This window comes from Tauraco erythrolophus, chromosome 22 (assembly GCF_009769465.1).
Source record: "Tauraco erythrolophus isolate bTauEry1 chromosome 22, bTauEry1.pri, whole genome shotgun sequence".
NCBI lineage: Eukaryota > Metazoa > Chordata > Aves > Musophagiformes > Musophagidae > Tauraco > Tauraco erythrolophus.
The window spans coordinates 5,978,969-6,004,707 of record NC_141486.1 but is presented as its reverse complement, the minus strand read 5'-3'; the positions used below and the strand labels follow the sequence as shown (position 1 = coordinate 6,004,707).

At 47.2% G+C, this 25,739-nt stretch overlaps 2 protein-coding genes across 4 annotated transcripts; one reads left to right on the top strand and one right to left on the bottom strand.

The window, feature by feature from the left end:
- The first annotated feature begins 313 nt into the window (after positions 1 to 313).
- BBLN (bublin coiled coil protein) lies at positions 314 to 4,581 on the top strand. Its single transcript, XM_086624999.1, has 2 exons — positions 314 to 407; positions 3,466 to 4,581. Exons 1-2 carry the CDS (start codon positions 314 to 316, stop codon positions 3,657 to 3,659), a joined length of 288 nt encoding a protein of 95 aa, XP_086481125.1. The 3' UTR covers positions 3,660 to 4,581.
- CIZ1 (CDKN1A interacting zinc finger protein 1) lies at positions 3,499 to 24,259 on the bottom strand. Of its 3 annotated transcripts, XM_086624998.1 has the most exons (16): positions 24,147 to 24,244; positions 22,009 to 22,124; positions 19,456 to 19,622; positions 18,301 to 18,436; positions 17,315 to 17,375; positions 14,423 to 14,502; positions 13,976 to 14,055; positions 12,730 to 12,912; positions 12,249 to 12,379; positions 11,752 to 11,836; positions 11,041 to 11,154; positions 10,298 to 10,477; positions 9,570 to 9,639; positions 8,369 to 8,490; positions 5,448 to 5,664; positions 3,499 to 3,518 (listed from the first exon to the last, which is right to left on the bottom strand). In XM_086624998.1, the coding sequence occupies exons 1-16, from the start codon at positions 24,242 to 24,244 to the stop codon at positions 3,499 to 3,501; spliced, it is 1,860 nt and encodes a 619-aa protein (XP_086481124.1). The 3 variants fall into 3 exon arrangements, with proteins under 3 accessions (XP_086481124.1, XP_086481122.1, XP_086481123.1); XM_086624996.1 differs by lacking the exon at positions 3,499 to 3,518 and having other exon boundaries at positions 5,059 to 5,664; positions 24,147 to 24,259; XM_086624997.1 differs by lacking the exon at positions 3,499 to 3,518 and having other exon boundaries at positions 5,059 to 5,664; positions 13,976 to 14,049.
- Positions 24,260 to 25,739: the final 1,480 nt, after the last annotated feature.

Sequence of the window (25,739 nt, the reverse complement as noted above, 5' to 3'; positions counted from 1 at the left end):
GACCGCCCAGGGGACAGGGAGGCCTTGGGGGGGCTGAGGACACTGCGGGGCGAGGAGACAGCTTGGCTTTCGGAACGCGCCCGGGGGAACACACAGGAAGCGCGGAGCTGCCCTGCCCTCCCCAGCGGCCGCCGCCCCGCCGGCCATCGCCGCTCCCGCCCGCGCGCCGCCCGCGCCAAGCCCTGCGCGCTAACCACAAGCTTTACGCCGGCCGGCGGCCTGCGTGACGCGCGCGGCGCCCAGCCTCCCCATTGGCTGGCGGCGCTGCGGCCGCGCCGTTGCGCCGTGCGGGCGGCCCCGACGTGCGGCGGCGATGTCGGGGCCGAACGGGGAGCCGCACGTGCCGGTGGGCGGCGGCGGCGGCGATGAGGAGGAGGAGGAGGATGGGGACAGCTTCGGGGAGGAAGGTGCGTGGGCACAGCGCCGCCCGCCTGGCCGTCACCTCCGCGCCGGCGGCGCCGGCTGGCAGGGCGCGGCTCGCGGGTCCGCCGGCACGGGGGACAGGGCCCAGATGCATACTGGTTCTGCTGGGAGCGGTGCCCGACGCCGAGGGGGGTGAGGGGCTGTGGGGCGGGTTTGGAAACCCAGAGGGGCCGGGATGGTTCCCAGCCGGCGATGGGGCACCGAACTCTGCATGCTGCCATGGGGGTATTTTTTTTTTTCCCCTTTGCGAAAGGTTATTCTGTGCTTTTGCTGGTGTACAGGGTGCGGATAACCAAGGAGGAAGAGGACGTTCAGATTTTGAAACCGTAGGACAGATCACGGGGGCAGCTCTGGGAGAAGTAGTCACGAGTGAAAAAAGTGAATTGAATGCCATTAGCTTGGCAAATTCCCCTTTAGGGCATTTTTACAGTGCCTAGGTATGAAATTTCTGATACTGGCCTGACCAGTTAGAAAAAGCCAGTGGAGAAAGTGAGACAACAGCAGAGCTGTAACATGTTTGTACAGGTCACTGTTAAAATTGGAAATTTCTCGAAGAGTAAGTGCTTCGCTACTCTGCTTTGAAAACGGTGAAGAGCGGGGTTATGCTGTTTCCCTAAACACCATTCAGTTTCCGGATGTGACCGGTGTAGGTGAATCTTGTCATTGCTGTGACCTATCTGCAGTGACAGGAGGACCATTTCTGCCCTGAAACACCCCAAGAATGTTCACTGCTTTGCATCATCACAGTGATTTGTGTTTCAGACTTTTTGAAGAGCCAAGAGACACAGTGGATGTGGCAGAGAAAGTCACTGAATCTCATCTACAAGTCTCTGCATTAAGTTGTTCTGCTTGTAACTAGCCGGGGCTCGGTGCGCAGCAGCCAGTCATAAAGTCTGAAGCTATTTCCTGGTCCCGCGGAGCTGAAGCTGTGGATCACTTCGTTGATCTCAAATAGGAAACCTTATTTTTGGCAACTGTTCTTGTAAGAATGCAGAGGAGTAAACAATGCGATTGCCATACTCCTCAGCATTTTCATTAGGGGATGTGGTTAAGTTTCCACAAAAATACCCCAAGCCAACTAACACAAGACAATCAAATACAATGTTTTTACAGCTTATTTTAAATTTTTTTTTTTTTTTTTCACTTTCCAAAGCAGCACAATTTACATAGCCTTCACTTGAGCTCTAGGCACTGAGAACAATTAGGCTCCTGCTGTGATTAGAGGCTTCTTGCCAAGTCGATGAATCATGTCACTTGCCAGAAGCAGTTACCACACCTGCTTGGGATCTGTGCACCGTTTGGAATGTGGTGCATCAAACAGGCTGAAGTAAAGAGCTCGAACTCACGGACATTCAGGGATCGCTTACTTTTAAACAGGGTTTGCAAAATACTGGTAACTGCTGCCGTTTTGGAAAGGACGTGTCTGTGGGACTGATTTTTAAATGCAATGACATCAGCAGTGCTCTTGCTCATGACGTCAACTCTGTGCATACTTGCGAGGCCAAACTTATAAAGCTTAAATGCAACACACGCAATTCTCCAAGGAATTAAAGGCTGCAACAGTGCTGTGAATGGCTCTGTAGTAGTATAAGAAAAGGACAATTTCTTTTTATAATTAAACTTATCCTTAGCTATTAAGAATTCAAATGAGTGCGATTTTTAAATATTCACAGTTCTTTTAAAGCTGCCAGTAATGGCAGCGCCTGGGCCTGTTGTGCTGGGGGCTCTGGGCACCTTCACTACAAAAGTGTCAAGGGGGCAACCAAGAGGGGCAAAGTTGGGCTTGTGAGGCTGGGGGATTTCAGCACAGCTCAACCCTCCTCCTCCTTCTTTTCTTTATGTTCTCTGTTAGCTCAGAGCAGTGCTCCAGCCAGGTGCTGCATGTGGCTCTAACACTCCCCGAGCTGCTCCAAGGAGCTGGCTGGACAGGAGCCAGCCCCAGCCAGTGAGGTGTGGGCTTGTCCCACCCACAGAGGCACCTTTTCCCTGTCCTGCAGCCCACGATCCTCACAAACGTCAGCCTGCGGGTCACAGCTCAACGCCTGCCTCCCTGCACTCGCCCAGAAGGGCCTGTGGGACTGGCTCTGCCCGGGGTCTCCCGTAACCCCCCCAGGGCTCCCGAGTAATTTGTCAGCAGAGGTTTATCTTGTCTGTTTTTTCAGGTGTGGGTTGTTTTTTTTTGTTATTCCTTCAGATTGTGCAAATATTGCTTGGAGCAGTCCAAAAGCAAGTGTTTCATCAGAGTAGCACAGCGATCTTCATCGGATTAGCAGTGCCAATACACGTCACTGTGAAATGCCATTGTACTGAGGTGAAGGCTTCTGATTTGAAACAAATGCTGCGAATAAGAAACTGTACCTAGGGTACCAACTGTCAGGATCATCCCAAATTAGTTTGGTTTAATCTGAAGTACCCACATCCTTCATGGTGCATGAAAATTCTGTGGTTGAACTTGGTACCCCACGGTTACCTCCCTTGGGAAATAACGGTGCCACTACCAGCGCCTCTGGGCTCCTGCCGCAGCAATGACTGTGCTGTTTTGGCAGTCTGAGCCCAGCCAGGCCCTTGTGAAACACATCCCAGCCTGGGAGCCTCACACCAACGATTCACAGAATGTAAGCCCTTCGGCACGCTGCCAAAACACCTGCACCCTCGTCAGGAAAGATGAGCCCTAAGGCAGCTAAAGAGACTGACTTGTCCTTGGGGTTTACCTGGCACTGCTGCAGTGCGGATCGCCACGTGCTGGCACTCAGCTATTTATGTACGAGATCAAAGGCTGTCAGATATGCCCATAGCGTGTTTGGGCTGCCCAGGTTAACTTGCCTTAGATATTGTTACCAGTCCTCCAGCTCCCCATTCATCTCGTTTGATCGGTGAACACAACACAGGCAGGGTTCAGTTGCATTTTACTTCACGCACCCAGTGGCAGATAAGGCACAGACAAAATGACGTCAGCATGTTTTGCAAGAGCTCTCGCTGCCTTCCCGGGCTGCAGTAACAACATACTTACATTGTTCAGTCTCTCATTTCCCTTCCTTTTAGAATATGCAGCAATAAACTCCATGCTGGACCAGATCAACTCCTGCTTGGATCACCTGGAGGAGAAGAACGATTATCTACATGCCTGCTTGAAAGAACTGCTGGAGTCCAACCGCCAGACCCGCCTAGAGTTCCAGCAGCAGAGTGAGCAGCAGAACACGGAAGCTGATGTGCAGGGATCCCAGCCTCCCATCTAGCGTGCTGGCCACAAACTCTGTTGGTATTGCTAAGGGGACATTTACCAGTGACTGATTTAAGAGCTATGTCCTGCCTGTTACCTGTTCCTTTCTGTGGTTGTGTCCCACCATTCACCTCCATGTCCTGTTTTTATTGAGCTGTGTGATGGGTGCACACTGGTGGGTGTAGGGCAGTTGGGTCTTTTCGCTCCCCAACACGAGCCTGGCACTGACACTTGGTTAAAGCTGGTTGTAGGAAACCTGATGCCATGCAGGTTGTTTGCAAGCAGGCCCTCTTCACAAAGAGGAAAAACAATCTACTCTTTTGCACTGTTAGATCCAAGCAAGTAGCATTACGGCTCTAGCCTCTTCCCTCAAAAAGCACTGTAGGCAGGGGCTGTCCTGACTCCAGGCTTGCCCTGGAGTAACTCTGGTGACGGATTTTGAGAGGGAGGCCCTAGGCCAGCTTCTGCCTTGAAACTACAGCTCCCCCATTATTCACATTAACTGTGATGTAAGAAACATTGGCAGATGGTCCCAGATCACTGGACTTTTCTGTCCCTTTCCAAGACAAGCTACCTGGGTGGTGGTTTTGACTGCTGTAATTGGAAGCTGCTATTAAGGACTCGGGCGTTAGAGAGGCAGAGCAGCCTGGTCAGCCCCCACCATGGCATTAGCTATATAGAGCAAAGAGAGAGAGTCCTGCCTGCCGTGGGCTGGGAGCAGAGTCCTCCCTGTACATTTTGACAAGAGTATGCATGAGCATTCTGGTCTGAAACTTTGTGATCTTGTCAGGATGGCCTGGGGCCAGCACTGTGCATCAAGTCGTACTGTTCTACTTCTGTAGAGTTAAAGGAGTTTTTTTGAAAGTTAAAAAAAGTTATAAGAAATCTGTTTTATTAAAATCAGTTTGAAACAAATTTGTTCCTGAGAGTCTCCACTGTATTAACAAAGGATGAAGATGCACATTCTTGCCTAGCTTAGGACACAGTGCTTGTCCAAGAGTGTGCATCTTTGAAAGGAAACTGTTCTGAGGAGCAGAATTATTGGGCACACAGTCTCCCAAGAGAGAAACTTTTCCTCTGCCTGGAAAGGAAACTATGGGAACTACCAAGAATTCTTAGTAGAAAATAAGTCTGCATCCATCTACTTCATGAACTTTGTGCCCTGTGGAAATCACATTACCATCTTCTTTCAAGTTCAACAATCCAAGCCTCAGTCTTTCCAGATAATTGCTGTATCCCAACTGTACAAGTAATAACCAACACCATCCTGTATTAGACACGCTAAAGCCAGGCTTATTTTATTCTTAAAATAAAAACAGCAGTAAAGTTGAAGGGTTTTGCTCTATTAAAAGACTCAGAAAATAAACATTTCCAGCAAATACCATATGTAAAGAGGCTCTCCCTTTAAGGCCACTCTATCTGGGTTTGCGCCTAGTAGAGCGTCTGCACCCAGCAGAGGCAAGACTGGCTGTCTCACCTTTGGCTAGGGAGGAAGGCTCTGCCACTGCCTCCTGGCCTGTGTTTGCTGCCTCTTTCTGTCCTAAACTCCCTTCACTCCCTGGATCCTGGCGGTCGTCTGTGCCTTCCCTTTGCCTGGCTGCATTGGCTTCCTCCTCCTTAGACACAGTGTGTCCCAACAATTCCCCTACGGTGTGGTTCTCTTCAGGGAGTGGGCAATCGGCACTACTGGTAGGGGACTTGCTCTCTTCCTGTAGATTTTCTTCATCTACAACCATGATTCCACACACATCGTCAGTCATGCTGGCTAGGCTTTTGCCCTCTGCTACAGAGGTGGCCAGCTCACCCTTACCCTCCAGAGGCCTCGAAGCTTGTTCTTGCAGGGCTGACAGCTCTGTACTCTCCTTGTCTATACCATGATCATCATGCATCTTCTTGCTGGTATCTGCTGTTGTAGCAGGAGGCTGTTTCAGATCATCCAGCAATTGGGAGCTGGAGCCCTGGGAATGCAAAGGAGCCTCGGGGTAGGCAGCTGTGGCACGATGCCTCGCTGCCTTGTATCTCTGCAAATACAAACAAACCAACATGAGAGAAGTCCAGCTCAGCTACTGTCACTGCAGCAAGTAGCAGCTGGTCCAGGAAAACCTGTACAAAAACAGTGGTGAGTGGCAGCTAGAATCTGCAGGGGCACAACTTGTCTTGGCAGCTCTCCTGGCCTGGCTGCTGAGGCTTTCAAGCAGAGAAGGGTCAGCTCCTGTGAGGAAAAGTGGCAATATTAAAATTGGAAGTCCCTCTTGCATTACTTAATGCTGAGCGAGTGCATGGCAGACCTGTGGCTCCTGAGACAAAAATTTGGCAATCTCAGTCAGACTCAGGACTTTGTAGATGTAACAGTGCAAGTGACAGCTCTTGCTTCAGCTACTGCCAGGACATAACTCTGGACGTATACCCTGGATACATGAGGCTATGCAGTGCCCTCAGCTACAGAGGTGTGATTTAATGTTTATCAGCTGAAGACTTAAGTTGAAAGCTTAAGATTTTTCACTCTGCTGATACAATCTGTGCAGCCAGTGAAACTGTTGACAGGAACACTATGGTATCAAGAATATCTCCTTGTTACAAGGTACTGAGGTTCTCTACAGAATAAAGATAAGCATATTGTCAATAAAATGACTCATTTGCACTAGCTGTCATGCTGAACCAGTAGAGGTGTGTAAAGAGGCTACTAGCCATTTTCAAGACTGGATTTCAGAAAAACAGCAACTCTACATAGCTAGCTAACATACAGTAGGAATCTGGTCTTCCAGACCCAGACAGAGCAGGAACTAAAGGAATAAAGCAAAGCTCCCTCTTTTCTACAACAGTTTCCTCTACAATCAACTCACTTTCAGATTTCTGCTAAGGGGTCCCTTGAACTGGCACTAGCATCAGACCTGACAATTTAAGGAAACTATTCTGAGCGCACTGGCTTTTACCACTGCCTTAAGCACCACTACTGTAGTCTGCAACGTGGAATTACAGCACATCAGACAGGCAGCTTTACATTGTAATTCAGTTCATCATTGCAGACTTGCTCTTTCCCTGTCCTCAAATAACGGGATATGCATAGTATCGTAAACATTGGAACTACACCAGTCGAGTCATAATGCTGTACCCAGACTAAACCAGGTGCAAGCAAGCCAATTTGTTTTCAGAGCGATGCCGTCAACTGCCTCGCCAGCAGACAATTCTCTGCTTTGAAACTCTCTGCTGAGCTACTCTGATGAGAGTACCTCAGAAACTGGCAATGATTTAACTCAGACTGTGACAATCCCAAGGCACCGAGGCAGCCAAGAATAATAGTTATCTGCCCGCAGATATTTAGGGTTGGACTCTTGTCATAAATAATCCCTCCAGGTCACTCTGGCATCCATTTGAAGAGTGTCTGATTTCAGCTCTAAGAGGGCCAAAAGGCAGGCATAACACTGCTGCTGCAGTTTCACGTTAAGCTGATCTAAACTAAGCCAGGAAAACTGCAAGGCCGATTCTTTCATTCCTGAAATGACTAGCTGCAGGAGTGGGAGAGGATGAGCAACCATGAAGGAACAGCTGTGGTCATCTGCTATTTGCCATTCCAAATCCACTGCTCTAAGGGCTGCCTTCTGCAGCACCCCACCCCTTTCTGGAGGCAGTGATGGTTAACTAGGAATAGTTAACCTGTCTGGAGACTAGCAGAAAAACACTAATATTTTTAATTTTTTTTTTTTTAAACACTAACAAAAGCTGGATACATCTGTGGTAGGGAAGCACAATGGCTTTGCTGGAGCAGTTTTTGGATGCAGGCAGAGGACAGGGTCAGTGTGGGAGCCTCCCTCCTTGCCAGGGTCAGGGAATACTGCTCTTCTACACAGGCAGGGCCCAGGCAGTGGTCATGGGAGAGGGCAGAGACAGTGCAAGCACTGCGTACCCACCACAAGGTACTAATCCAGGCCCCTCACCCCCTGGCAAGTCAAGAAAGACAGAACGATGGAGGCAGATTCCAGGCCAGCCCAGTAGGAAAAGCTCCTAGATACGAAAGCAGCAAGGGGTGATACGGCTTCTTTAGGTGGAGCCAGTAAAGCAAAGGAACAGCATCAGTTGGCAGAGCTTTGTGCTAAGGAGCTTCTAGGAAAAGGTAGCAGGCAGACAGACAGACAGACTGATTTCCTGTTGCAGGCTGACCCTGGGGACCAAAAGACTCTCGCCAGCTTGTAGCTTCCATCACATAAAGAGTTTGTAACGTTAAATTTCTGGATTTCTGAAGTGAATATCTGATTTTACCAGGCCCCTTCATGGATGAATCGCACCCACAATTTTGGCTAAAGGAGCTGTTCCTGCAGCATCGCATGAAAAGATGCGTATGTACCAGCTTTCTTTAAAAGGAACAGGCTCCATCTCTTGTTCTTTCCCCATCTTGATCCACCTGTAACCTAACAGAGAAGAGGCCTAGTCTAAACAACAGACTCCACAGGTTCAGCAAACAGAGCAGACACTCTGAGGAAGATTTCCAGCCAGAAATGGGCAACGAGGTGACAGCAGCAGTAGCTGGGAAGCAGGACTGGACTGGTTTCAGATCTACAGGGGTGATGGGAGACAAACACGGAGCACACCAGGAGAAAGCTATGGCACAATGGACACCAAGGATGATGGAAATGAACTGAAGACAAGACAGCTAACGTGGTGGATTCGCTGAAGAGACACGCACGGGGGTAACAAATGCCAGGCCATGCAATCGCCAAAGGGTCTAACCTGAAAGTTCTCAAAATGCATCAGGGACTTGCAGTGTGCGAGCCGGGCAGCAGAGTCGCTATGGTAGAATTTGTGACACAGCCTGCAGAGGTAACCTGCGACGGGGACCAGAAAATCCAGGCCTGCGAAACGGGAGGGGAAGGGAAATCACAGATCACATTGAATGGAACTCAAATAATGAAAGCATGTTAAAAGGGAAGGGGAGGGAGAAAAAGAAAAGTGGAAAGCTTTGCTTCTGTTAATCGGGAATTTGCAAGATAACTTGCTGAATATCTCATCTTACCATGGAATGGCTGTGTGGTTGATATTCAGAGAGAAATCTAGCTGCCAGAGCAAAGAAACTACACCGAGCATTAAGGGGGGGGGGGGGAAGGAAAAGAGAATACAATGGAAAACTACAGAGAACATGTGATCTAATGTAATGGGATCAAACCAAGCAGAAGACAGCAGGCGCGCAAGAGGAACACGCAGAGAACATTCACAGCGTGAATCATAATTCCATCTGCCACACGATAGTGGAAGGTTACAGCGATATGGGAAGATTGGTGTAAACAGAGCTCTCCTTGGGCACAAAACAGCCTCTGCAGAGCTGCCCTCCTCACAACACGAGTGGCCGTTAGAGGTTTGAAGTCAGAATCACTTACAAGGTGGGGACCAGAGACAGCCATATGGAGGCAAGATTGCCCACTAGTCCAGCAACATGTCTGAATAACCGCTAGGTAGAGCGTGGGGGTTCTGAAGCGGAGGAAACATGCACAGTTTGGGCTCTGGCAGAGAGCTCGATACTGTCAGTACTGCTCAGTATCTCTATACAAGCTGCATTTCTGTTGGAAAGCATTCTAATCAATATGCTTTCAGGCTCAATCCTTCCAGAGCATCCCTCATTTGCTACCTACTTTCTTCAGTACTCCTGCTCTACTTGTTCCATTTCCTACCTTAGTAAGGTATCTGGTTCTCATTCTTTCTTCTTCAAAGCAAAAGTCACCTGACAAACATCAATGACATCCTATCGTTCATCACACAGTAATGAAGTGTTTGGCTCTTTCTCCAGGAAGCAGTGACTTGCACAAGTCCAATGCAGGTGCTGAGCTCCGTGGCCCAAAAACTTTATAGCAGTAGGTAAAGACCATCCTTTTTTCCAGATACAGCACGTGGCCAGAGAAGGCTCTGTGGGCCTTTGTGCTTAACTTTGCTTGCTTACCATAGGCTGTGTCTGGACAATACTTCTCGCTTCCTTCGTAATCCTCCAAAGACACTTCCTTCAGCCCAGTCTGGAAACCAAAAGAACATTAGTGCCTACTGTTATCTACGCCAATTCCCTCCCTGGGCTCTTACACTTTTCTGGTAAGCTTGGGAGCAAAACAGAGGATTCACATACCAGAGACAGAGTTGCACAGTATCTGGTTAGGGGCAGATACAAAACTCAATGTCAGGAGGCCACTTCATTACAAGGGTTAAAAACACCCCTTGCACTCCAAGCCTGAAGTAGCTTAGCCATGTACCTCCTTCTTAGTAACTGCTCTCTACTAGGAAAATGATATTATCAGAGTAAACCTCCACGCATATTTCTGTTATGATACCAAGCTACTGCTGGGCTATTCAAAGAGACTATGTCAATACCTTTTCAGAAATCCTTTCCCTTGAAAAAATGTTGCTTATGCTCCTCAACAACAAGGTAACGCCTGAAGACACCAGTAGGAGCTGTACAGCACAGCAGAAACACCCTCCTGCATCCACGTGTAGTGCCTGATTCTGTTTTGCATTGTCCCGTGCTCTGGAAGAACCCCAGAGCCCTCACCCTTGTACTGCAGGGTGCCAGGTTGACTGGACTCTTGAAATCCTGAGCTTAACCAGCCAAGACCAACTAAGTCACAGGAGCCCACAGCAGATTCTCAGATAGGTCACTCCTCCTCCTTTTGCATGGCATACCTGTTTGGCAGCAGAATCCTCATTCTCCATCAGCACTACATCAAGGTCTTCCTCTTCACCAGCTCCCCCCTCCTCCTCCTCCTCTTCATCATCATCATCTTCAAAACAGCCAACAGCATCCACTGTGATCAACTCCTCTGAATCTTCTGGGCTGCCCAACTCCTTCTCTCCTAGCCTCATCTGTACAGAAAACAAAGACCAGATCAACTTTGCACTCTCCATTTAACCAAGGAAGACCCCAGAATGAACAGATGAGTAAGAAGAATCATAGAATGGTTAGGGTTGGAAGGGACCTCAAAGATCCTCTAGTTCCAACCCCCCTGCCATGGGCAGGGACACCCTCCACTACACCAGGTTGCCCAGAGCCTCATCCAACCTGGCCTTGAACACCTCCAGGGATGGGGCATCCACAACTTCTCTGGGCAACCTGTTCCAGTACCTCACCACCCTCAATGTAAAGAATTTCTTTCTTATATCTAACCTAAATCTGCCCTCTTTTTAAGAGACTGCGAAAGAGGCACAAAGCTATCTCGCTTCAAGACACATCTAACTCCTTGTCCCTTTTCACTCAATTTCTTTAAGCTCTAACAATTGAAGTCCAGCAAAAGATGAAAATTAAAACAGGGTTGGAAGAACTGCGCATCTTCCTTTCATCCCTGCAATAATCAGGGAAGAGAAAGTCAACCTGCTCCATAGTGTAGCTGCCTCCAGTCCTGCGTGGCTCTCCACTCAGGCAGCATTACCTCTTTGGCTTTCTGTTTGTGCTCAGGGGACTTCATATGCTCCACGAACTTGCGAGGGGTCTTGAAGTGGCGGCTGCAGACAGTGCAGAAAGGACGAAGCGAGCGTTTGGCCAGCTAAGGAAAGAGACAATTCAGTAAGTCACAAGAAACACTACTTTGGAGGAATACAGATAAATCTAGAGTGAAACAAAGTCACAGCCCTGCATCTAAAACAGGGAGACCACAAAGACAGTAGTCTTTTCAGCAAAGGACTCCCTAGCTCTTATCTGCCAAAAAGATGGAAAACATGCAGAGCAAAACAAATGTGGCTTATAAAAGGTGTTCTGGCGCTTCTGCCCTAGGAACCAATAAATATGATGGCCCATCTAAATTTTAGCTTGAAAATTTATAGGCTGCCCACCAAGCCCTCCATTCAATTGATTAGGCGAGTATGATAGGCCATATTTGTTGAGAAAAGTCAAGAATTATATACTAGAAGTGCTTTAGGCCATAGCATGACAACTGGAACTTCTAAGAGTGCCAGTGTTCAGAGGCAGTGGGAAGCATGGCAATGCCCTTAAACAGTGCGGATGTTACTGGCAGAACTTTATTTGCATCTCTCCGCTCCAATCACTTTTCCTTTGCTGCTTGGGGAGCAGGAGATGCTAGACACTTCCACTCAATCCCCATGAAAGGTCAGTGCAAAGATAAAATCCAGGCTATGTTTGTTACCTTGTGTTCTTGAGTTCTGCGATGTTTGATTAGATCTCCTGTGAAGTGTATCTGACAAGTGTTACACCATCGCTGCTGGGTCTCTCTGAAGTGACAACAGACATATCTGTAAGTCACACCTTTTTACATTCTCCATGGAACACTGCAACCTGTTCTCGGCATTGTTTTCCTCAGCATTCCTATATTCACAGGCTCAGATTTATCTTCTCCCCTTCCCAGCCACCTATATAGGTTGCTTTAGCTCATGCTGACAGAAAGGCACCAGTTAAAACAAGTCTCTGACCTGGTCTACTGTATTAAAAACTACACAGCAAGTCAAAGTCAACATTGGTATCCTTCAGCAGGAAGAAAGTTGCCTGAAGGAGATAAAGGCCCCTGAAACCAGAGAGATTTTGTACCTTACCTAGAACACAGGGGCACCCTGGTGCAGTGAGGCATTTTGGAACCCATGTAGGTCCACATTCAGATTGAGTTTTCCAGCACAGATCAACACTTACCCATCTTTCTCAGCCAGCACTTTCTGCTCCTTCACCATGGGCAGTAGTGAAACAAAACAAACATTGCTCATGTGCTGAATCTCCCCAAGTCGCTGCTGGTGCTGAATTCCAGCCATGTGGGATTGGAAATTCTGAGAGAGAGGTTAGGAGAAAAATCCATTTAAATGAGTTCAAAATACAGAAAATAACAGGTACGAGCTATGCTTTTCATTCTCTTAACTGCTGTTTAACAATGAAATGGTATAAAAGCTTAAGAGCACGGCTGCCTGTGGATCCACCCACATTTGCTCTCTGGAAGGTCGCTTGCCAGCTCCTCAGGAGAGGTTTATTTTATCTGCATGCTTGTCATTACTTTTTGTTTCTTGTTCCCAAAGCATGAGCCCTTCCTAACAAGTCTCCTGCTGTACCTCCCCATGGCAGCTGGCCATCTAATTCACGTCTCTTGACGACCCATATCCCAGTCAGACCTGTGGATTTTTACCTGCTGACTGCAGCAGTTGGTCTTGCAGATGTAACAGTAGAATTTAAGGACCGATTCAGGGCTGGGATCAGCTGTGCCCACCTCGCAGGTCCAGTGCCCTGGTTTCAGAGCTGTTGTACTGATAGCTCTACTCTCACTGCTCTGCTGGATAGTCACTTTCAGTGAACCTCCAGAGCTCAACACCTGCCAAAAGAAAGAGTCAAGATAAAGTCCAGCCTCTCAGTAGAAGACACTAAAAATTACGTTTGCTTTTTGTAGGCGACCTAAGCTCTCTACCCCTTAAGAAAATGCATTTAAGCTTGAATCCACAGAAGGCTGATCAGAAAGACTCTCATACACACTCCTTCTCCCAACACTGCTAAATCAGCAATCCCTGTGTCACAGTACCAGGCCTATTAGTACAGATGGTTGTTTCTACAGCCTCTGTAGACACAGTATGATCCAATCTCTGGAGACTGGAGCAACAGACAACGCACTGGTAAAGGGACACCATCAGATCACGCTTCTCCAGTGCAGAACTAAAGGCAACACAGCACCACAACTGATGGAGTAAGGAACTCAAACAAGGACAGGATGATACATTCGATCACATCAATAAATGTCTCCAATTATGGAAGACTATCAAGTCTGATTCACACCATGGGTTAAACCTTTGCTTACAGATTTAGACAGCATAAGATCCTGGTTTAACACCTAGCACATGGGCAAGGTATTTTCATGCAAAAGACTCTCCTGTTGCTGGCTTCACCTGTGTCTCATTTTTCCAAGCTGCCTTTCAAAAGCATAGACTCCCACTATCTGCTCATACCTGCTGTGATGGCAAGTGCCACAGCAGCTGCATCTTTACTACCATCACCTGAATTTTTTTACATCTGCTCTTCAGCAACATAACGGATGTCTTTAGTTAGCTATGGCTCTCAATACATATATTTTTCAGTGGTTCTTTCAATTCAACTTTTCATCTTTCCAGATGAATACTGAAATCTTATCGAACCCCAGCATCCACAAACAGCCAGCAGTAGGTAAGGTACAGCCTAGCAGAAGCATAAAAGCAGCAAGTCAGAGCAGACTGCGCACTAATTGCAGACATATTATGCCTTATTGCCAGGGACAACAGCTTACAGCAGGAGACAGAGCTCCAGACGTGGGTGCCATCTGGTTCCCAGTGGCAACGGGTTTCTCTGGGATGGAGGGGGAGGTTGTATGTTCTGCACCACCCCAGCCTGCATGAGTGGTGTCTACTCACCTCAGGAGCCTTTGGTTCCTCAGAGAATTTCCTCTCTTTAGAGAGATCTTCGGCTGTGTGCTCCTTTGCATTGCCTGTACCTAGGAAGAGAGCACCCTTTTAGCTGCCTTAAATCCAAACAGCAATGACAGAAAACACAAAGCAGCAGGTGAATGAAGTCAGGGAGCTTTCCTCACAGGGCTGTTGGCCATAAGCCCAGTTCACAAACCTTTCTCCAAAGAAATCCTTATTAAAGAGGGAAACTTCCCATCATTTGCATTTGGTGGGCAACAGGTTTTAGGGGACTATGTTTGGATTTGTTTCCTAGATTTTCTCCTCCTATCTCCATCCCGTATGACCGGAGGAAGGACGTTTCTGACAAGACTCACAGGATCTACAGATGCTCATCTACAGGTTCAGTTCCAGCAAGTGCCCTAGAAGTGCAAATCATGGTGCCCAGAAACTCACCAGCAGCTGGGACACAGGTGCTTGACTCTCCTGCTTCCTTGCTGTCTGCTGCATCCTCTAACGCAGACTCCTCAGTCACACTTCAAGGATATCAAGAAAATAACCTTATTCGCCATGTTACAGACAAAGAGATTCAGAAGACATACAAAGGCACAGGCTGGGGTCTAAGCTACCACACTCTCCACTAAATCCTAAACCCTCAAATCAGTAAGCTACTGGAAGTGGTATTTCAGGCAAAGATTCAGCAGAAATAAATAAACACAATGAAAAGTGGGCATTCTAGAATAGATTCAGAAACAGCAGATAAATAATCCAGACAAGAAGGTTACAACTGATTTTTTGGATCACTGCCCTCTTCTGCAAGAGGCCTGTAGGGAACTAAGTGCATATAGGAAATATTCTTAATAAGAGCTCTGAGAGCTCACTCCTGTCTGGATTGGTGACTGCACACACAGAGACCTGTCAGAGATGAACAGGTTCTCAGTGGTGTCTTACTGGGATTTCATCATAACTGCCTGCTCTATTCGTATCACTCGTGTTTCGTTCCAGAGCCCTACGGTTCTGCTTGGGGAGGAGAAGCGGAACTGCACAAGACACAAATCGAAAAGACTTTTCTTTAGTTTGTTTGGTACCCGTGATCTGCTAAGGAGAAAAAGGATCCTGAGGGGACTGCTGAGAATTAATGGCTGACTTGCACAGGACACGAAGCGTGCTTTACAATGTCCTTCTCCATCCCCCATTTTTCCCATCAGGGCTAATACTTTTCACCATGGCTTGAATGTCTTCTCTCTCAGGCCAGCTCGATATCCCACCCGCTGGTGTCCTTCTGCCAACAGGGAGCAGCACGTTCTACACAAGCAAGAAGGCAGACTGTGCAGGTACTGCATCCAGTGATCCAAACACACACGCACCGCATAATTTGTCAGATTGATAAGTGATAATGTAACTGGGTTACATGGCTATAAATATGCAGCAGGGTTTGGGCAGTGCAAACACGAAGAAAACAAGAGTGGCTGGCATTAACATTATTTGTCAAGTGCTGCCAGCAGGCTCAACACTATACCACACACAGATGGTGACAGCACTCCAGGGCAAGGGTTTGCAGTCTAAACTGCAAATATAAGGAGCAATCTAAGGGAGCAAAAGCCATCACGAGCATGATCTAAGGAGGAAATGGTATTATATGGATACTTGTCAGGCCATGCTAGAAGAAGTGGGTGTTCAAGGAGGATTTGAAGATGATGAGTGCTTTCTGCACTGGAATGAGGATGTTGTTCCAGGCATACAGATGGTACATAGGAGAAAAGGCAGAAGTGGGAAAAACCTGAAATGAAGAAGGAGCCTGGTATTCCTGGCCAAAGGGAAATGGAACAATGAAGCATGAAACAAAAGTTTGTGACATGGATGGGGGGACTGCCGTTCTCATCAGTGAAGGGCAATATGAGAACAGTAAACTATTTTTTTCAGAGATCCATCATCTGTTCATTAGAAGTAAACAGAAACACTTCAAAAAAAAACTAAGGAATGGTCTATTCTAAGTAAGTACCCGCCATAAAATATGCATCAAATCTGGCAGTCCCCAACTACTGCTTAGGACAGGATTTTCCTAATAGCAGGCTGCTGCAGTGAGATCTGTCATTCCTCAGACTTGATTATTTTTTCAGTGTATGTAACAGGACTTTGATTAATACCCTACTAAATATTAATGTAATTAAAATTAAATTAGCTTTGGCAAACAGATTAACAAAGCATACGCTCAAATGCATTTGACTTAGCTTTCATTTAATTTATTCACTTTCTTGCTAATCAGCGTCCATAACTCACGATGGTCCCTGCTCACATAATATTTATCACTCTAATGTTTTACATGATCAAGGTAATATCCGACCATCAAAGTAATCCTGGAATATTCTCCCTAAAGCTAGCCATTAATCTCTAATCTACAGATGGGAAACAGAGAGGTGAAGAAACTTGTCCGAAACCACGCAGTGAACTGTTAATAGGGAAGATAAGAGGACCCAGGAGTCCTGACTCATAGTCATTAACATATGTTGGAGAATTCTCAAATCAATGCCTCCAGAAATCTGTACTCACTCCCTCCTCTTCTCCCTCTGCACCAGCTAACGACGACAGTTCTGGCAGAGGTACAGCACCGCACAGATGGCACCAGGAGCTCCGTGATGTGCCTTCCCACTAGATGGCAATACAGCCTTGTCCGTTCCTTCCTGCACCCAGGGAGGCAGGCAGTGCCAAGATGGGCCTGCCATGGCCGGCATGCCTGCGTGCTGCTGCGCATCCCTTGCGGATAATAGGATTGCCTTTGTCTATTTTTACCCAACAGACAGGGGTACTGGCAAGACAATCTTTGCAGAAGGGATACAGAATTCAACACTCACAGATACAGGCTGGGATACTAGGGAGCATTGATTCCCTTCCCTTTCTCGTTCCTCAAAATACACTACCCTCTCTTACACCTACTGTAACCTAACATATTCCAAGGCTCTTTCTCTCTGCTGATACGTGGCTGCTCATTTCCCTTTTTGATATTCATGGAAGAAAATTAGAGAAATATATCAGAACAGAAAAGAACCTCTCTGCTTCTTACAGAATTCTGGCAGGAGAACACCCGAGCAGACTCCACTTTGTTGCACGTTTACATGAGCTGCATCTCTTATTTTTCATTCCCATAGTTGGATCACCCTCAGCAGAAACCCTACAACACCCTAGATCTCAGCAAGCATCATGAGATTTTCTGAATTCTCCAAAAACATCTGAAATACCTCTTACATGCTAGCCATCAGCCCAGTACAGCAGAGCCCTAATTATTAGAAAAATAAAATTAGACAATAATTCTAAACCCAGTAACGATTTCAATCCCCATTCAATAAATACCTCTTCAGTCTTTTTGCTGCAGGCTCCATGTTCAACACAGATTCTGTTGGAGTTCTTGGCTCTGCAGGAACATAGGAGATCTCCTTAGCAAAGCAGACCATGCCACCTTGAGTGTGTTCCCTAACCGAATGGCCAATGCCAATAAAACTCTGTTAGAGCAAATAATACTATACACTTGCTTATGCTGAATTTGAGAATTGTAGTGACAAGGTTAGATAATGACCTAAGAGATTTGAGTTTTATTGCAGATGTCACTGTATGAGGTGTTGTCCAGAAAGAAATCTATGTTTATGTCTACTACGTGGGTCTTAGTCCTATACCTAGGTGACAAGAGCCCAGATCATAGGAACATTAATATAAGCCAAGGAGGCATATCTACCTGACAGCAACAATTTAATCAGGTAATTTTCCCCACTGCATATACACTGGTCACAGCCTTATCATATGCCTGCATTTTTAGACTAGGCACTCTTCAGTCAGAAATAACATTCCCACATCTGTACTGTACCCAACACGAAGACATTCGGTGCCAGCAGTTTCTGTTCTGAAAGAGTACAAGTACTCTTTCAATTCTTCTTTTCCTTAGCACATTGATTCCAACTGGTTCTGTTTCGTGTGTTTGACACCATGAGCTGCTGAGTTCAGAATGGGTAAGGCACTGTGGAAGCTTCCGTTTCTAACCAGTTTTATTTCCCCCCCCCTTCCCCCCCCCCCCCCCATCTTAAATGGAGCTCACTAATAAAGTGACTTCTGAGAGGCTTCCACGCAAGAGATATGGAGCTAGCTTATAAAAAACAAAAATATCTAGGAAAAAAAGGAAACATGAAGCACATAGCAGAGGGCTGTCACAGGCAGTTTAAGTATGTACAATCAGAGAGAAACGCAGCTGATTAAGACTAAAGCCACCTCCAGTCTTTGCTGCAGGAACAGCAAAGAGAAGTTTAGCATGTTTAGAAGCATTTGTTTGACTATAGGCTCTCCCTTACCTGTGGATGGCAAGGAGTTGTTCTGCTCTGAGCCTGCTTGCACCCCCTCTGGGATTTCCATTTTCTCATCACCTTGTGTCTGAGATGAAGAACCAGGATCTAGTTCCCGCTTCCTGTCAGGGACCCTCTGGAAATCCTGCAATGGGTAGAGGAGTCACTGCCAGCTCTCGGTCCTTCCTCAAACCCAACACACTGCCCAAAGCACCAGGCTTTTACTGTGGGGCAGAAACAGGAATTCCAGCACGCAGTAATAGAAAGGAATAGATGGTTTACAGTGGACTGTCTTGCTTCAGGCAAGTTTACATGGTTAAACAGAGCAATGCACTTTAACTCCACAGGCAGATCACGACATTTCTCCAGTGCTTTAAGTAGCAGTTGTAGGAGACCCTGCTGCTTGCAGAACAGGATCATCTTAGAGGGACTCTGGCAAGAGGTGCACGAGTAGGGAAAAATAAAAGTCCCAGATAATCCCCCTTCCTTTTGACTCTGGAGAAAGGACAGTCCAAGAGCGGAAGTCTCCCTATCCAGCACATCTTTTTGACAGCTAATCTAAGAGGATGGAAGTACCAGTCAATTAATCTAAGAACCATTTCCAGGATACAAAAGAGGTCTTAATGGTGGAAAGGGAGAAAGGTTTTTACAAAAAAAAACCCGTAGATTTTACAAAATCCACAAGAACAAATGTGATCCTGATCTTAAAAAAAGGGAAAACAGCCCAAAGAGGCAGAGTGATGTGTCCTATGGTAGGATCAAGTTGTTTGAGAATAACAAACTGCTTTGGAAGACTAATGGGGCAGAACTCTGGCCTGTGAAGAGCAAAGCACTCAGCAAGGATCTCTCCTCTTGTAATCACTTTGAAGCTGGTACTTCTAAAAGCTCCTTTCATATCTTAGGTTTAAACAGTTCTGCTATGAGGTATTCTCTCTCTCGTGCAAGAAGTGACAAGAAACCTTTGCATCATAAACGTAAATATGGACCACAAGAACCTTAGGGATGGACTAATTTCTGCATTTCTGTGTCTGCAGCATAGTGCAAACATAGTTTTCATCATAAGGCTCTCTCCTTTCTCTTTTGTTCTCCACCTACAATACAGTCAACTGCTGCAAGAGCAAAAGGAGCACAAAGTTCCCGAGCAGTTGGAAACTACAAGCCCACCTTGCGAAAGGTCCGGTTCTGCCGTTGGAAGGGAAGGCTGGGGAAACCCAGCCGAGTCGGCTTTAATGAGACCCCAACAGGTGGTGGCCCCAGGAGAGAATGTCTTGTAGCCTGAGGGAAAAACTGCTGCAGTGCTGGCGCTGTCATGTTAAATCCACGCAAGTTTCCTATAAATGCAAACACACAGCGTATCACCACCCTGCAGTGCACAAAGGAGACAGAAAATCTTCCACCTGTACAAGCAGCAGGGAGTGGGGAAGGGCTCCTCCACGCAAGACCACATACTTTACTGGGCGCTGTATGAGTGCTCTATGCTCTACTCTCTTCAGTCCCGCAGAACAATTTGATGTGATAGCAACTATTACTGTGTATCAGGCTATTTAATTATGATTGTCACTGCAGGCTAAGATCATTAGAGCAATTACTTTTTCTGAGCACACTAGCGCTTGTGTTTGCAACAAACAAGATCTCGTTTTACAGCAATTCTCTGTAAAAAAAGGAAAATTCATCCCACATTTGCGCAGCTGGCAGCTCACACCATAGTATGGATGCTGTTTAACACAGCTGCTGCTGGCCTGGTTTGAACAGCGTTTCATCTGAAACAACACTGGATTTTTCAAACAAGAGATTCCACAGTCCTCCCTGCCACCTGGTTATCATGCAACCTCCACATGTCAACCTAAACTCCGACACTTGAGACGCTGCCATTTCCAATTTTAATGCTCTGCTTTCTGAACAGTTCTTTTCAGCACCCACAGACTATTAACTAGGTCTCAACGATTTCTTAAGAAAGCAGTCCTTGCCATCCCCATTTCAGGGGTGAGGGAATGGAAGCGCCCAGGTGTCTCAGCTGCACCCTCAGAGGCTGCCCACCATTTTGGGAACCTGGACTTATATTACTATTTTTTATTTCTCACCTGAATTAGCGCATACTCTGGCTTTTTCGTAGCTGTCAAAACATGGCAGAGAAGTTTCGCGACAGGCACCCAAAATTTTAAAAAAACAGGCTATGCTGTTTAAAGCCTGCAACATAATAGGAAGTACTCCTCCATGTTTATCTTCAAAAGTAATCCAATCTCTTATTACTTACCATAAATAATCTCTTACTGTAAAAAGATATAGTTGTATTAAAAAATAAATAAATCTCTAAAGCAAGAAATCATCTCCTGCTCTGGGTTTAGCGCCTTTAAAGAACCACACATCTATTTCAACTTGAAGTATTTATTTTTTCCCACTGCTGAAGCCACATACAGTCAATGAATTATTTATGTTGATGTTTCCCAGGTACACAAATACTGCAGCATCAGATATTCTTACACGTAACCCAAACGACCAAAAAAAATTCAGATCCTTAAGAAGGGCCACACTGAACGTTGCAACCATACTACAGGCTACCCGTGGCTAACTGATACAGATTATTGAAGTCCTTGGCATACTATTTAAATACAACCTCTCAATAAGAGATTTTGCTTTAGGAAAAAGGCCAGCCCATTCTAATATCAAACATATCTGAAAGGACTACGGCTGACTAGAGCGGAGTCAGACTTTTTTCCTGACACAAATATATACACCAATCTTCAGAGCATGGCTTGTCCTTTTTCACTGCCAGTTTCCCTACAACCTGGGAGAGATCTGTAGAGAACCACTGGAGTCACTAGAGAGCCCTCTCGTTAAATGGGCAAGAGAGAACAAAAGGAGAGTTAACGACATGCAGAATAAATCTATTGTCTTCACATCTGGGCATGATTCACAGGCAAGATAAAAACTGCAGGCACTAATCTAAACTAGGCACTTTAAAACTATCCCAGGTACTGATTTTCTGTGTTGAAAAGAGCTGCCAGGTTAAGACATGAGCAAAACCAAAAACCTAGCTTTGTTCCTAATATCTTTATGCTAGCAATGCTATTATTAAGGCAGCTTCACAAATTTGTTTTGAAAACACCACATCTGGCAAAAAAATCCATTTGTGGAAACACAGTGATGGAAGAACAGTGATATTATCCACAACACAAATGACAGTCATTTCAGGGTATTGAAATTTCACAAGACAATTGAAACCTGAACCATTTTCCAACACAATATACTTCTTTTGTTTGTTCTGCACTAAGTTTGGACAAAGACAACCATCTACTGGCAAACAAAGTTAGCATATATGTAACAGACAACGAAATAAACTGTTTTAACCTTCCAACCAAGAAAGACAAACAAATAATAAAAACCTAAGTATTTTATATAAATATATTGATGGAAGAATACTCTCTCCACCAAGTCTAAGAGGGAAGGCACCTGTTTAGTATCTAACCTGATACCTTCTAGTGCTATTCCCTGTTGTGAACAGTTGGGCACGTGGGATTTTCAGCAACTGATGAACCTCTGTGATGTGGACTATGGACAAATTTGGGGGAAAATAAAAAAAAAAAAAAGAAATGACAAATGGAACTGCCAAATACAAGGACTGCAATGGTTCAGCAAGAAATAGCCATACTATGGTTTCAGTCCATGAAGGATGATTAAATAACTCCAGTAAGTAAGCATCTCCCATAACGACAGTACCTTGCATCTGCTGCATGAGTAAGGCCCGCTGAAGCATAGGATTGGCATTGAGCAGCGATGGTTGATTTGTTGCCCGTAAGCTCAGCATCTGTTGCTGTTGCGGTGGTGGCAAACCCCTGGAAAAGAAGGCATTAATCATAAGAACCCAATAAAAACTGCACCTTTCAATTCCAGGCACCTAACGAATATAAAACGGAGGAGCAAAGAACAGCTGAAATGCTGATCTATATGCATGAAAAGATACCACACACGAGCACTATATCCTCTTTCTTCCACTCTCCTGGAATTTCCAAAGCTGACAGATTGTCTATCAAGGAATTTGAGGTCAGAGAGAACTCCTTAGCACCAAGCCCACATAAAGCCTGTCAGGCAGCATAAAAAAAGCCCAGGAGCTGACTGCAGTTCTACAGATTTATGCAGCACTCGTCAGTGGAAACGAGCGATCTAGATCAGCAGCTACATTTAACACAACAACAAAAAAGAAGTTCTAAAAACCAGGGAGTTTTCTCAGTAGCTTAAAGCACATTTTTCCAAAATCGATGCCTCCCACACAGAGACAGACAGGCCATAACTGTAAATGGTGCCCCCTAACTGCAAGAACCAGATGGAAAAATCAAGCATGGCCTTCATATTTAAAACACGAGGAGGAAGAAGCGAGTGGAGGAGGACTCTCCAGTCCTAAGGAGGGTGGAGCAGACATGGGAGAAAAGTCTGAAGAAACTGGCAGGCACTTCTTCAGGCGATTGCAAGGTCAGGCCCACCTCTAAGCACGACTGCTGACACAGCTATATCTGTTAGGGCCATAAAGAGGTACAAACACAGATCAAAATATCCATGCTGACAAAAAAACCTGACCCTCTTAACGGCATTTACAGCAGCTCATCTTCGTGTTTGCTGCTCTAGATTGTTCCAGCCTCGGAGCTGAGGTATTTATACCAGAAAAATAATACTTTTAAAGGTGCAAGATGCATCCATGCTATCTCACAGTTTCATACTAGCATTTTAAGAGCAGCTTTGTTTATAGAACATATGAAAATGGTAAAAAAGGTTTAGAGAGGTTTATATTTCTAGCTGAACAGAAAGATTCCCAAATTTACCTTAGAGACATATGCCTAATAAGGATAAAGTAATTACCATAAACTTATTAAATAAGGAATTAACTTTCTTCTTAAATTCACATTCCATTGCTTTGAATTTCCAGAGGCTTTACAGAGAACAGTAACTGCAAATAAATGCACCATTTCAGAGAACTTGTGTCAGCTGCACAGATCTCAGCTCATCAGGGACAACCGTTCCTACCTAAGACAGTTATTTTCTCTCTTCTATTTTTCAGAAAAACCCGAGCTATTTGCCTTTCTATTTCTGGCAGATGTCATTTGCCTTTTAACACACAAAACATGATTTTCTCCACACACACACCCCCCCCCAGTGCTCAGTCACATCCTCAGCGCTGGTGCCACCGCAGAAATAAGTTCAATAATCTCACTCAGACCAGGAGACCCAGCCAGACAAATAAAATAAGTGAGTGAAGTTCAATAATAAAACAAAGTGTGTGTCTCCATTTAGGGAGGCCCAGTCAGGCGCGTACGGGCATTTCCGCGGGAGAAAGCGTTCTCCCGAGCCCGCTGCCCGGGCCCCCGCTCGGCGCCGGAGCATCCCCTCCCGCAGCTCTGCCCGGGGTCACCGTACGCGCCCTCGGGGGCTCCGCGGCGGGGGCGACCCGCCGAGCGCAGACGCGCCTCCGGAGCGCTGGAGGAAGCGCTCAACGGCTGCGGCAGACCCGCAGCCCCCTCCCCACAGCGGGGTGTGCCGCCCCACACCGGCCCCCGCCCCACGCCCCTCCGCCCTCCCTCCAGCATCGCCCCGCACACACACCCCGACCCTCCGCCCCGGGCGCCTTCTCATCCCCGCCCGCCCCTCGAGGCCTCCCGCACCCCGCCCGAGGCCTGCGCCCCCCGCGCCCCCGCCCGTCGGCCCCCTTCTCCCTTTGTCGCCTTCCACGCCCGGGGAGGGGGCAGGCCCGCAGCCAGCCCCGCCGCGGCGTTCGCGGGGCGAGGAGGGACGGAGGGCAGGGAGGCGGAAGAGCGCGGTCCCCCGGGACAGGCCCCGGATCCCCGGCCTCGCGTAGCGGCGCTTACCGGCCTCCCTGCTGCGCCGGGGGGTGGTGGTGCTGTTGCTGCTGGAGGAGGTGCTGGAGCTGCAGCAGCTGCTGCTGGAACTGCTGCTGGTTGAACATGTCTGGGGAGCCCCGAGCGGGGCGAGCCTGAGACAAAACACGGGAGGGCGAGGGAGGCACCGGCTGCGGGGCTGGCGCGTATCAGCCCAGCAGCCATTGAGCAGGGGAGCCGCCGCCGCGGCCGCCCATTCATTCACTGAGCCGATCCCCCCCTTCCTCCTCCTTCTTCCCCCCGGGGTCATCGCAAGCAGCAGCCCGTGGAGGAGGTTTCCAAACCCCACCTCCCAAAACCCGTTCCCACCCTCCCCTGCCAGCGGAGCCCGCAGCCCGCCCCGCTCCCCGCTCCCGTGCCTTTCCTTCCCCGCCGGCACTCACGGCGCAGCCCGCGGCGTTCACCGCTCTCCGCCGGCCGCCTCCATCTTCCCGCCGGGGACAACAACCACCTGCCCGGCCCCGCGCCCCGGCCGAGCCCAGGCAGCGGGCAGCTCCTTGGGCAAGGCCGGAGGACCCGGCCGCCCCCGCAAGGCTCGGGGTCGCCCCCAGAGCCTCCTCTCAGGTCGCCCCAGCCTGCAGCACCTCCATTTCTTGTCCTCCGCCCAGGAACGGGAGTGGGGTCCCGTGTCCCTCGAGAGGGCTGGGAGGAGATGGACACCATCTGTGCAGGGCTGGGCAGAGGGAATGGAATAAACGGCTGGAGAGGGGGAGCAGATGGCATCCAACAGCGTGGGTTTGCTGTTCTTTATCTTTTTTTAAATAGTCTAGGGGAATCTTTGGTAACCATCTCGCCGAGGAGATGGAAAAAACCCAACAGCCTCTGGCTATTCGCTGTGGTCACATCTTGGTAAGGCTGCCATGAGAACCTGGAAAGAAACAAACAGAGACTTTTGCAATATTACCGTGTGCTGCAGACTGCGATGACTTTTCTAGCAGGTCCGTGTCCTCCCCCCTGTTTTTTGTGTTTGTGAGTTTGCATCAAAAATCCTTCCTACAGCACCTGTTTTCTATAAGTGAATTAATTTTAAGGGTGCTCAGTACACATGGCTTCCGTATGAAAAAACACAGTGACTGTCCTTTCTTCTTACACTACACCTAGCATGGGTAAGGATGCATTTCTGCTCTTTGCCATTCCAGAGAATCCATCCTGAAATCATTTACTTTACAGTCGTATTATTCACGCCAATAAAGACTATTTCATTCATTAAAGGCCTCAGAATTGATTTTTAATGGAAAGTATTGTAAGCTGAACACAGTTACTGGTGGTATACAGTTAGGATTAATTTTCAATGCAGCAGCATATGTTGATATTTCCTGTGGGCCTTTTTATACTGTCCTGATTTTACAATAATCAATTTGGAGATGACCATCCATATCAATCAATGGCTGGCCATGTTAACGCCCAGGGTCCTTTATCCAGTCACAGCTGTCTGCACACGGAGAAAACACTCTCCTGTTAAGCATGAAAGCTGAAGTGTCATCCCAGGGAATACACACAGGAGCAGAAAACGTTTATGGAGTCTTTTTCAAATCATTTTGCGTAATTATCTCCTGCTCCTGA